The following is a 13,509-nucleotide window of genomic DNA, read 5'->3' as shown; positions in this document are numbered from 1 at the left end:
TTTTTTTTTCCCTGGTGGCGGAAAGGCTGACCTTGATGATGTTGAAGTAGTCCTCATCGCTGAGGGTCTCCAGGATGGTGAAGACAGTGCTCTGGGCGATGGTGAACCTCTTGCCAGTCATGCTGCCGCTGGTGTCCAGCAGGATGATGATGTTCTTCGGGGTGCTGGCCGCCTGGATGTACCTGGGCAGGTAAAGCGGGGTTTGTGAGTGTGTGAGAGAGGGGGTGTGAGAGGGAGTTACGTGTGTGACAGAGGGGCTGTGAGAGGGAGTGTGAGAGAGAGTAAGTGTGAGAGAGAGTGATTGTTAGTGAGAGAGAGTCAAAGACAGTGAGTGTGAGAGTGAGAGTGAGACTGTTGGTGAGAGAGTGAGTGAGTGATAGTGAGAGACACAGAGTGTGTGAGTGAGTGAGACTAAATGAGAGAGTCTAAGACAGTGAGAGTGAGAGAGTGAGTGAGAGTGAGAGTGAGTGAGTGAGTGAGAGAGTGAGTGTGAGTGTATGTAAATGAGAGAATTTAAGACAGTGAGGGAGACTGAGTGAGTAAGTGAGTGAGCAAAATGGAGCGTGTGAAAGAGTGTGTGTGTGTGTGTGTGTGTGTGTGTGTGTGTGTGTGTGTGTGTGTGTGTGTGTGTGTGTGTGCATGAGAGAGAGAGACAGAGAGAGAGAGACAGAAAGAGACAGAGAAAGAGAGAGAGAGATCTTTGCAACAGAACTTGCTGTGCATCATTACAGCAGGACATTATGAAAAACAAACTGAATAACTTTACTTCTTTCTTTTTTGTTCACACAATAACAATACAACTACTACTACTACCAATAAAAACAATGAATAATCAATAATAACAATAATAATAATAATAACTTCTTTCTTTTTTGTTCACACAATAACAACTACTACTACTACTACCAATGAAAACAATGAATAATCAATAATGACAATAATAATAATAATAATAATAATAATAGTCATAACAACAACAACAATACTAATGAAAGAAACAGCACAGGCCCAGAAACACTATGTACTTCCAGCACAGTGAAAACCTACCATTTCTGCATTCGGCAGTCAAACACATCCACCTTCTCTGGGTCCCTCGGCCACTGCGTGCCTGGAAGTAAGAAAACACAGAGTGTTGCCATGCCAGCAAGAAAGATAACTGGTACAGTAATCCTATGTCATAGTATATGTGTCCTTTCCACCTGGCTCCTATCTCCATAATGGCAAAACCGAGCAATGTCTTTCATCAACAACATTTCCCTCCACAAAACTTATAAACTGACCGTCAGGAAACAGATCATGACAAAGTTTGTTATTGTTGTTCTTTGTAATTGTCATCATTTTATTCATTTTCTTTTCTTTCAGGCAAAATGTTCTGGGAGTTGTCCAAACAATAGGCGCATGTTGTATGACACCAATGCTTATCCAGACACAGCATAGCATGTTATAATCTGTTTATCTGTCAACATTTCAATACCTATTTTTACTTAAAAAAAAAAAAAAAAAAATTGCATAAATAAAATTCAAAAGTTTTATTCTTGTGCGCACAAAAAACTTTAACCCCTTGACTACTGCTGATGAGTATGCTCGACAGTGAAGACCATCATCTCACCAAGATAAAACTGAACTTACAGCTCAGGACATCAGTCTTGTTTATGACTAACCTTTGTCCCCTGACCAAGTTTGAAATGAAGAAGTTCACCGTGTTGTTTTAACACAAACTGAAGTCATTGCCTGAAAACATCCAGTCTAAAATATTTGGCACTGGGGGGTGTTTTTCACACAGAAATTTGGTGGTCAAAGAGTTAAGCAGCAAATATCTTTTTTTCAATGCCCCCTAAAATTATTTTTCTTTGTTCCTGGGTTACAACCCCCACGTTCACTTGTATGTATGCGAGTGGGCTTTTACATGTTTTACCCTGCCATGTAGGCAGCCATACACTGTTTTGGGGGGTATGTTCTCGTTTCCATAACCAACCGAATGCTTACATGGATTACAGGATCTTCGTGTATTTGATCTTTTGCGTGCGTATACACACGAATGGGGTTCAGGCACAAGCAGGTCAGCACATATGTTGAGCTGGGAGATCGGAAAAATCTCCACCCTTTACCCACCAGGCGCCGTTACCAATATTCGAACTTGGGACCCTCAGACTGAAAGTCCAACACTTTAACCACTCAGCTATTGTGCTCGCCGCCCCCCCAAATCCAACAAACATGAATCTTATTATCCCCGTCACCTGGGAAGATCCTGAAGAAGCCATCTGAGCTGCAGAAGTACTGCCACCGCAGGTTGGGATGCCGGTCACTGTTGTTGATGAACTGCTGCGTCAGGTTCTCTGTCCACTCAACCCCGTTCAGGATCTTCATGGCTGCGACAGTGAACAGATCACACACACACAGTGACACACTCCGCATTCAAGGCAGCTGTTCAGTATTGGTCACTTCACTCACTCACTCACACACACACACACTCAGCTGGTCAGTATTGGTCATTCACTCACACACACACACACACAGTGTCACACTCCGCCTTCAAGGCAGCTGGTCAGTATTGGTCACTTCACTTACACACACACACAGGGACACACTCCGCTGTCAAGGCAGCTGTTCAGTATTGGTCACTTCACTTACACACACACGAAGTGTGTGTGTGTGTGTGACACTCCCCCTTCAAGGCAGCTGGTCAGCACTGGTCACTTCACTCACTCACACACTCTCTCTCTCTCTCTCCCTTCAAGGCGCATGTAACCCAATCCATGGGGGCAACAAAAAGGGGTTGTCCGTGGCAAAAATTCTGTAAAAAAAAAAATCGACTTTTGTAAGGAAAACATATCCACTAGAAGGCAGGAAAAAAAAGAAAAAAAAAAAGAACATGAGTGGTGCTTCACTGTAACAATGCGCTCTCTCCCTGGGAGGGAGCAGCATGAATTTCACATAGAGAAACCTGGCAAAGTGTAATACAATACACCACAGTACAATGCATTACAACACAGTACAATACAATATGATACAATACAATACAGTACAGCACTTGGCAAACACCCACACAGCACAAAGGGTAATAAATGACTTGTTTTTTTTTTCTTTTTAACTGACATCACAAAACAGGCCTCCTAATGTTGCTTGCAATCTGTTTCAGATATTTTCCTCCCAAAAGAGCTGGGTTTTTTTGGTTGACAAAGAATACACCAATCATACCAACAAAATGAACAACTTGTAACTTATGTGTCCAAGCACAGTGTCTTACCTTCACATATGACTCACAGATAATGGATGTCAAAAGTGACTGAGCGTCACACGTAATTTACAGACAGTGGAAGCTAACAGTGACAAAGCGTGTCACATGACTTACAGACAATGGAAGCTAACAGTGTCTAAACGTTGCCGATGACTTCTAGACAATGGAGGTTAACACTCGCTACGTGGAGTGATGGCCTAGAGGTAACGCGTCCGCCTAGGAAGCAAGAGAATCTGAGCGCGCTGGTTCGAATCACGGCTCAGCCACCGATATTTTCTCCCCCTCCACTAGACCTGGAGTGGTGGTCTGGACGCTAGTCATTCGGATGAGATGATAAACCGAGGTCCCATGTGCAGCATGCACTTAGCGCACGTAAAAGAACCCACGGCAACAAAAGTGTTGTTCCTGGCAAAATTATGTAGAAAAATCCACTTCGATAGGAAAAACAATTAAAACTGCGCGCAGGAAAATAAAAAAGAAAAAAAAGGGTGGTGCTGTAGTGTAGCGACGCGCTCTCCCAGGGGAGAGCAGCCCGAATTTCACACAGAGAAATCTGTTGTGATAAAAAGAAATACAAATACATGACTCACTGATAATGGACGTCACTGGTGACTAAGCGTTACACATAATTTACAGATAATGGAAGCTAACAGTGTCTAAGCGTCACACACCACAAGATTTGAAGTCCACATAGGCAAGTTACCCACAATCCCTCACATGACCTATAGAGAAGAAGAGCCATTTTATACAGTGCTGAGTTCTCATTCATCAACAACTAGGTGAATGTACACTATTCATATCATGTTGAATGTACTATCTATAAACAATGCTGAATTTTAACCAGTTATAACCAAATTGTATTCATAAACAGCTGGTTGACTGTATACTATCATAAGCAACTTGTTGATTATATACTATTCATAAATAATTTGTTCAATGTATTCCATGTATGAGCAACTTGTTGAATGCACACTATTTACAAACAACCTGTTGAATACACTATTCATAGTAACTTCTTGAATGTAAAAGGCTTATGCATTGTAAAAGCCTATAAAATTTTGCAACAACATGTTCCACATCTTTTCTTTTATACAGTGATCAAGAAGACAGCTTTCAAACCACATGTGTGTTGACACGTGCTAGTACTCTGCTTATCTTTCATGTCGAAAGCATCAACCACTGTTGGTTGAACTCAGTGGAGCTTATCACCTATCATGGGGCATGGCCAGTTGACAGCAGTCTGTTGTTCTATACATCCAGCTACCATGTCTCCATACAACCAATTACCCCTTTGTCAGTCTCAAAATTGCGTTTCCTTTTTCTCTCTCTCTCTCTTTTATTTTTATTTTACATATATAAAACTCTGAGGCTCCTGCTCCCTTTCACCCGGTGGGTGAGTGAGTGATGTGGTAGGCCTGGGGAGATGGGTGGGAGTGTGTGCGTGGGAGGGTGGGGTGGGGTTGTGAATCGATGCCTGTCTGTTCACATCAGCTGGCTGGCTTTCTGCAGAATGAGGCTGAACCCCCCTCTTTCCCCCCAACACCCTTCTATCCACATCCTTCCAAGCCCCCCCTCACCCCCTCCCCAACCAAGCCCCCTTCTCCAATCTCTCCCCCCACCCCCCTTCCCGAAATCAATCCTAATCTTCTTTTTCTGATCTCCTCTTCTCCAGGTAGCTGATGAAACTGCCAGCCCCACTGTCTGTCTGTTGCTGACAAAGGGCATGTCTGTGGGATCTGACAAACTGTCCGAAGCCAGTCAGTCAGTGGACAAAAACCTGCTGCTGAACCCTGCCGGTGATGTTTCAATTCATTGTCCTCAGCTCTGTGTTGCTATGATGCCAAGCACATGCTGGTGAGTGGGACAGACTGTCATCGTGTCAACAGTCAATTCTTGTGAGCTCTTCTGGAGCTGTTGGAGTAATAATCCTGCTTTGCTATCCTGGCCTTGAATGTCTGTACAAGTGCCACAGATGACCCATAAGTATATGCGTCCCTGACACTTTGAATGTGAAAAGGATGCACAGCATATTCATGAAGCTATGAGGCTGGCATGTTCTAAACATTTGAAGAACGCACAAAAAGAGAGAAAATCCATGTCTCAGAACTTTGGTCTGACACTAGAATCGTCTGCTTTGAACAAGAGTTGTTTCTATTCGCCTACTGAAACCGTCTCACCTTCCCTCTCTTCCCCATAATTCCTTTCTCTCCTTTCTCTCCTATCGCTGTGTCCACAAAGATGGAAGTGTTCACTTTTCGGCCCATGAACCTAGGCAATATGACTGGAAAGTACGCCTGGCCTGGTATGTAAGCAGCAATGCAGCTATAATTAGAATATGCATCAAAGAGATCTGATATCTTTATGAAAAGAAAATGGTTAATAGCGCCTTCATCTGAAACACACACAAAACAGTTTTAAAGGGAATGAATGAAGTTAATCAGAGATGCTTGAAATAGACAATTCAAGTGCACTGAGTCTGGATATTTTTCACTGAACTGCCCTATACAACATACATATCATGATTAAAATGCACACAAAAAAGACAGCACAAGAGAGAGAAAGAGAGAGGGGGGGGGCAGAAAGACAGACAGGGACTGACAGTAAAAAAAAAAAACCCAGACAGATATGCTCAGACAAAAGGGAGAGGCACCACCCTATAAAGGGTACAAGCCAGAAATAAATGCCAAGCAGACAAACGATGCCAAGGGGGCCTGGGCCAGGCCAGGCCGGGATCAGTATAGCTTCAGCAACTTGATCCTCTTCCTTCCTATCCTGTGGCCATCCGACATGACCAGCCCCAAAATGTCAGAGGCCTTTCACCGCCACTGCTCCTTCATGACCAACATGGCGTGTGCAAGCCAGCCAGGCCTGCTCCACTTCCTTCACACAGCAGACAACAAGCCGCCACTAACCTCCCCCCACCCACCCCAAATTGACAGTCTGAGGATGCCCGTGACAGGGCTCAAATTACAATGTTTCATATCTCCCTCCCCCAAATTGGACGCTCCATCTGCTGAACGCTAATGACTGGCGGCACAGACTTGTCAACATGTCTGGTGGTTCGGGAGTTACAGATCCAAATTCCATGATCATCAGTTTCAAACTGTACAAGAAACCATTCCGGTCTTCTGATCTTTTTTTTGTTTTGTTTTTTTCTTTTCTCTCCAGGATAATTTCTGATCAAAAGCAGCGGTTTACCTGCTGCATCTGTAATGCTGTTTACCTCTAACTTGAAATCAACACAAAATAACATCTGACAAAGCCATTCTCTGTTGTTGTTGGGTTTTTTGTAAAGGAACTCAGTCTGTGGGAAACCTTCAAGTATCTGATGAAGGACGGACCCTCAAACTCTCAATTACTGTCAAAACCCAGCACTGGTCTGGACGGAGTTAGGGTTAATGGAGTGCTGACCCAATCATTTCTGTGAAACACCTTGAAAGCAATGCCTCCAGCTCTATTCCCACATTCAGGCCCATTTTTCTCCCAACCCAATTTTACCATCACAAATTACTATGTTGCTAGTCCTTCAGACCAAAACAAAAACCAACCTTTACATGTGTCATCTACGCTTAAGATTCCACAGCAACATGGATGGTGGAAAATATTATTTAAAACCCACTGACACTGCAGTCAAAATAACAATATACATTAATATTTGATTAATAATCTGCTTGAAGTGCCAACAAAAGTAAACACTGAAAACAACAACAACAAATGTTGCCATTGCATTGCCACTTGTTGATTAATAATCTGCTTGAAGTGCCAACAAAAGTCCACACAGAAAATAAAACAACTACAACAACAACCGATGCCATTGCACTGCCACAAGCATTTCTGTCTCCCTCTGCTGCCACCCTTTGTACACCTCCCCCCCCGCCCGCCCCCCTGGGGACGGCAGCCAAATTTTATTTCTTCTGATCAATGCCTGCAAAACATTACCCAGTCTCCACCACCACCCAGCCTCATCCCCCCCCCCGCCCCCCCAATTCTTTCCACAGTGCTGATGGAAACGAAAAACCAGGCAGGAGGAACAATGAGAAAGAGAACTGGTTTTGAACTGGAATAAGGAAAGTCACTATGGTAACTGTGTGGGTGTCAGTCAACTTGGAAAATCATGTTGTTGTTGTTGGTTTTTGACTCACTTGTGTAAACAAAGTGAGTATGTTTTAACCCGGTGTTCGGTTGTCTCTGTGTGTGTGTGTGTGTGTGTGTGTGTCCGTGGTAAACTTTAACATTGCCATTTTCTCTGCAAGTACTTTGTCAGTTGACACCAAATTTGGCATAAAAATAGGAAAAATTCAGTTCTTTCCAGTCATCTTGTTTAAAACAATATTGCACCTCTTGGATGGGCACAAAAAAAAAAAAAAAGCAAAAAAAAAAGCCAAAAAAAAAAGCCACACAGTTACCATAGTTGCTTACAAAATTTGTGCCTGTCCTGTTCTGACTGCACTTGTTGTGTGGTGTTGTGTGTCATGTCCGTTATATCGTTAGACCACGTGTAATGTTTACTGAGAATGTTACAGCATTCTGAATCAGAATATCAATTGCAGAACTGACTGATTTAATATAAAAAAAAAAAAAGTTCTTGAAGTGCATGTTCACACATGTGAGTGAATGCGTGTGTGTGTGCGTGCGTGCGTGCGTGCGTGCGTGTGTGTGTGCATGTGTGTATATGTGTGTGTTTGAGTGGTGTGTGTGTGTGTGTGTGTGTGTGTGTGTGTGTGTGTGTGAACCCATCCAATCAAATGAAATAAACACACACACACACACACACAGAGTCTAAACGCACACACACATACACACACACACAGAGTCTAAACGCACACACACATACACACACACACACACAGGGTCTAAATGTGCACACACACACACACACACACACACACAGGGGGGGTCTTATCCAGCAATCATTTCGGAGCCCTTTCAACGACAGTCGTCATGTGTCAGGCCATGGCACAAGTCAATTTTCAGGGTCCAGCAACTTTTTTCAACAGCTAAAAAATTCCTTCCCTGAGGGAATCTGATTTTGCTGAGGCTCTCCCTTCCTTCCTAAATAATGAGACACCCTTCCTGCCTCCCTCTTCTCCCCCTCACTCCCTGATCACACACACACACACTGGGTTCTTTATTCTTTTTTCTTTTTTTTTTTTTTTTTTTTTAAGGTGAAGTCGCTTTGAAGAGCAGCACGACAGCAGTAGAACGTGATCTGGATTGTTCGTCTGGCTGGGCCACTGTTATGTATACTCAACGCGCACGCGCGTGCGTGCGTGCATGTGAGAGAGAGAGAGAGAGAGAGAGAGAGAGAGAGAGAGAGACTGTGTGTGTGTGTGTGTGTGTGTGTGAGAGAGAGAAAGAGAGAGATGGAGAATGCTTGCGTCACAAAGAGAGGGAGAGAGAGAAACAGAGAATGTTTGTACATGTTTGTGTTTTTGCGAAACAGAGTTAGAGAGGAGTTACATAGAGGCTGTGTGTGTGTGTGTGTGTGTGTGTGTGTGTCCCAATCCTATACAAACATGAATGTGTACATGTGTGTGCAGCATTATAAGTGTGTTTTCTGTTTTTTTTTTGTTTTTTTTCTCTTTAAATTATTGCATGTTTATAACCTTAGTCCCACCTTAAACTTTATTAATAGACTTTTAACCTGTTGGTGCCATGTTTTAAGACGTTACATTTTTCTTACCTGAATGTTTTCATTTTACATTGTGATTATGTACATATGCACAGTAAAAATAATAAAATAGTTCTAATATCACTTAAAGTGGAAGACGTTAAACTGAAGAAGAAGTAAAAATTATCAAGGAAAGGTATTCAGGTTCTTCTTTTATGTCTAATCTCACTTCCTTCTCTGCTAACCAACATTTAAATGAGACTAAAGAAAATTTTCAGTCTTAAATTTCTCTCTTTTAAATGTCTGAAGCAGATAAAAATAGAATTATCTGGACTGAACTGGTTCAAACAAAAGCCAATAACAGCAGACAGATGAGCAATACCACTATGCAACAAACGCATGCAAGTGCGTGCGCGCACACACTCACACATGCATATGCACCGGCTTACACCCCAACACCCTCCTCCAGCCTCCCACCCCCCAAAACTCACCACACCACACACAACACACAGAAACACCCTAGTAGTGCCAGAGAACAGTAGAACTGAATCATCAGATTTGGAAGAGGGTAAACTGCCGTAACCTCACAGCCTTCCACCTCCTACCCACAAAACACACACACACACAAACACACATGCTCACATTTGTCGTAGATATTTGTGGGCACATGCACAGTGCTAACGTTGGTGGTCAGGTTCAAGTTCCTGCTGCCAAACTCCCAGACTTTGTCGGCATGCAGGTAGTCTATGGTGCCCTTGATCTTAGGCAGGTGCTCTCCCTGCAAGCTGCTGTCGATCACCACTTTCTTGGCGTTGAAGTACTCAACCTCCTGCAACGGTGTCAGGGAAAACAAACTCCAGTATTAGTTGGGTAGATCTATACAGTGGGGATTTTTCTTTACCTTCTTGTGTAGCTTGGAGAGATAGAGAGAGAGAGGGTGGGGGGGAGAGGGGGGGGGGAGAGAGAGAGAGTGGGAGGGAGGGAGGGAGAGTGAGACAGAGTCAGAGAGACAGAGACACATTAAGAGACAAGACAATGTCTTTAAGGGTAATTAACAAACACAAAAAACCATGTTTTTTTCCCTTACATCAACCCTTGCCCAAGTGACGGACAAAAGCAACAACAACAACAAAAACAACAACAAAAACAACAACAGCAAATTGTAAACAAAAGGAAATAAATCAAAACACCACATCACTAAAATCAACTTCCCTACTTTGAAAGAGAGAGAGAGAGAGAGAGAGAGAGAGAGAGAGACTTTCACAGAGACAGACAAGACAAAATTCTTAATTTCGGAGGATTGATAAGCACTGGAGTGCTTTTTATTTTATCTTTTTTTTTTTTTATATTTTTTTTTTTACATCCAGTCCCCTGCCCTGAACAGGGAGGTGTTGGGGGAGAGAGACATATAAACAGAGACACGAACACACAGACCGACCCACAGAGAGTAAAAGAGACAGAGAGAGAGAGAGAGAGAGCTACACAGGGAGACAGAGTCAACATTACGACCACTCAGCCCAGGATGTCAGAGGGGGAGAAAGAGCGTGCCAGGGAGGTCGGGTACGGTGGGGTGGGGTGGCGTGGGGCGGGGAACTGGTTCTTTTGAGAAAACCAGCAGGCCACCGAGTGCTAAAAGCCACGCTTTGAAAGGGAAAGTGCCTCACTGATTTATTTGCCCGCAAATCTGGTCTGAAAAATGAAAAGCTTTGTCAGATTTAACTGTCTAGGAAACAAAAAAAATTAAAAAAACAAACAAAAAGCAACCAAGAACGAAAAATGAAAATGAAAAAGAAAAGAAAAGAAATCAATAAGCAAGTGTCACGGTCCACAACTCGTCAATTATTCACAATGCGTGCGGCGGTAGGACAAGTTATCTGCCATGTCTGGTCATCTTTAATCATCCATCATCTTTGTCTGAGGTGGGGCGCACGCACCTCGTGAACCGTGACAGCCTTTTTCTGGCTTTCTGTCACTCCAGTCTGACATGCACAGTTCTATTTAACAATATCAAAAAATGGTAAAACAAACTTAACCCCTTGACTACCATAGTATGCATTATGTAATGTGCATTTGATGACATTACCAAAAAAAAAAAAAAAAGAGGAATAACTCTGGAAGGCTGAAACTTCACACATTTGACGTAGAGTGGTAAATTTCCAGACCATTTTCTCGCTTTTTGGCTACTGATAGTTCTGGATAGTGATTCATGACTTGGAAATGCCACTTTCTACTGGGTCCCCCCACCCCACCCCACCCCACCCCACCCCCACACCCCTCCGCGACACTAAAGGTGTTAAACAACACAAAATGAATACATGCCCAGGAGAGATAAAAGAAGTGGGGGCTGGGTTGGAAATTTGGGGGTGGGGTGGGGGTGGGGGGGATGATCTCACACACAGACAAGCAAATGAGGGAGGAGACAGACAGGGTGGTGCGTCACAGACCACCCAGCCAGGAAACGACTTCACAGCTAACGCTAATGGGGGTCCTTCATCTCCGGTCATCTGCCAGGGGACAGAACCTCAAGAGAAAACTGAGGGGGAAAACCCACACACCCACTGTGCTACCCTCTCTTAGTTACACACACAGAAACAGAGACACAAACACAGTCTTTCACACAGTAACACAGATATACACACAAACACATACATACACACACACACACACACACACTCACAAACACGCCTCCTCACCTCAATAAACACAGCCTGGCCACACACACACAAACACGTAGAAATAAAGAACCCCCCCCCAACAAATCATTATTCCCACTTGCATAGCATTACCACTCCCATTTCACACACACACCAAACTTTTCTCCCCTTAAAAACAACAACAACAACATATCAGAACTTGTAATTGACGATAATCACAGCTGGCATAACGGAACCTGGACTCCAGCCACAGTCGCACCACCAGGGACCTTTGCCTCTCTCCCGTCCCTGTCAGCTCGCATCAAAGAAAGTTACCGCTGAACACAACGCCCACAAACAAGGCAAATAAGCACGCAAACAAAACAAAACTTTACAAAACAAACCCAACTGATATGCTTGTTTCTGGTTGGATAAGACCTCCATCTACAAAAAAAAAAAAAAATTGAAAAAAATTTTTTTTTAAAATGCAAAACACGCACACACAAATCAACCAGACTAACCTTGTTTGCAACAACTGTTTGATTGTTGCTGCTGATGCTTTTTGCACAGTAAAAGATCTCTACACCACCACCCTTCCCCTTTTACTGCTTTCTCAGTAGGAAGATATGTAGACAAAATTGAATATAATCACGTTACCAAACCTGACAAAGGTTATGAAGTCAGGATTCCACTAAAAAGACAATACAATCCGGAGATCTATTCTTCGATCATACAATGCACCAGATTGCATAATGCTGTAACGGAAGAATACAGGAAAAGGAGGAGGAGAAACAGAAAAAAGGCCTTGTTTTCTGCTAGTGTACAACATTAAAATCTCTTGCTTAAAGGTACGTCAAGACGGGCTGAAACTTACTGTAACTTTCACATGTTTTCTTAACACTATTTTTCTTTGCAAGTGAACAGAATTTCAACAGTAACCCACCTCATAGTCAATCTGTTCCTTGTAGGCTCCGTACTCTTTCATTGATTTCTCTGCAGCCTTCTTCAGAGCCTGCAACACACCATTTCACATGAAGTGATTATTCTTCCCTTTCCAATCTGTAAATGGGAATACTATAACAGTTCACCTTCAATGACATCAGTTCAAACAATTTTTTTTTTCTGTGCATACACACAGCAAAGTGAGAGCTGCACGTCAATGGTTTCTCCTCTGCAGTGGGAAGTCATTTACAGCCTTAGTCTTTTGTGAAGGACTATGCCTCTCAGACTTGGAAGCAAGATTGCACTGGCTCTTAGTGCTGTTGCCTTGGGGGCTAGTTGGCCTTTGGGAATCATCCCAACGCTGACTGTCCTAAAGCTCTCTTGGCTGAGAGAGTGGGGATATAACTTGGGCAAGACACTCTCCTCTATAATCAAATTCTAGCCTAGATAGTTGGGACAGCAGTTGCCTCCTCTGCTGTTCTGATGGTCATAGTTGGACATAACTGACTATCATACACAAGACCACATAAAGTGACAGGGATATGGTAGAACGGTACACCTTACACAGGACCACACACAGTGACAGGGATATGGCAGAATGGTACACCTTACACAGCACCACATAAAGTGACAGGGATATGGCAGAATGGTATACCTTACACAGAACCACACAGTGACAGGGATATGGCAGAAAGGTATACCTTACACAGGACTACACAGTGACAGGGATATGGTAGAATGGTACACCTTACACAGGACCACACTGTGACAGGGATATGGTAGAATGGTATACCTTACACAGAACCACACACTGTGACAGGGATATGGTAGAATGGTACACCTTACACAGGACAACACTGTGACAGGGATATGGTAGAATGGTATACCTTACACAGGACCACACACAGTGACAGGGATATGGCAGAATGGTATACCTTACATAGGACCACACTGTGACAGGGATATGGTAGAATGGTATACCTTAGACAGAACCACACAGTGACAGGGATATGGCAGAATGGTACACCTTACACAGAACCACACAGTGACAGGGATATGGCAGAATGGTATACCTTACACAGGAC

The 13,509-nt window shown here is 43.3% G+C and overlaps 1 protein-coding gene across 1 annotated transcript in view; it reads right to left on the bottom strand.

The window, feature by feature from the left end:
• LOC143299473 (voltage-dependent calcium channel subunit alpha-2/delta-3-like) overlaps nt 1-13,509 on the bottom strand; it is a 197,836-nt gene that overhangs the window by 74,617 nt on the left and 109,710 nt on the right. The window contains exons 4-8 of the mRNA XM_076612696.1: nt 12,426-12,494; nt 9,492-9,678; nt 2,238-2,369; nt 1,048-1,108; nt 32-182 (exon numbers count right to left, since the gene is read on the bottom strand). Of these exons, the coding sequence (XP_076468811.1) occupies nt 32-182; nt 1,048-1,108; nt 2,238-2,369; nt 9,492-9,678; nt 12,426-12,494 (600 nt within the window). The remainder of the gene's footprint in view (nt 1-31; nt 183-1,047; nt 1,109-2,237; nt 2,370-9,491; nt 9,679-12,425; nt 12,495-13,509) is intronic.

Source organism: Babylonia areolata, chromosome 25 (genome assembly GCF_041734735.1).
Source record: "Babylonia areolata isolate BAREFJ2019XMU chromosome 25, ASM4173473v1, whole genome shotgun sequence".
NCBI lineage: Eukaryota > Metazoa > Mollusca > Gastropoda > Neogastropoda > Buccinidae > Babylonia > Babylonia areolata.
The sequence above is the reverse complement of the archived record's forward strand: the minus strand, read 5'-3'. Positions and strand labels throughout refer to the sequence as shown.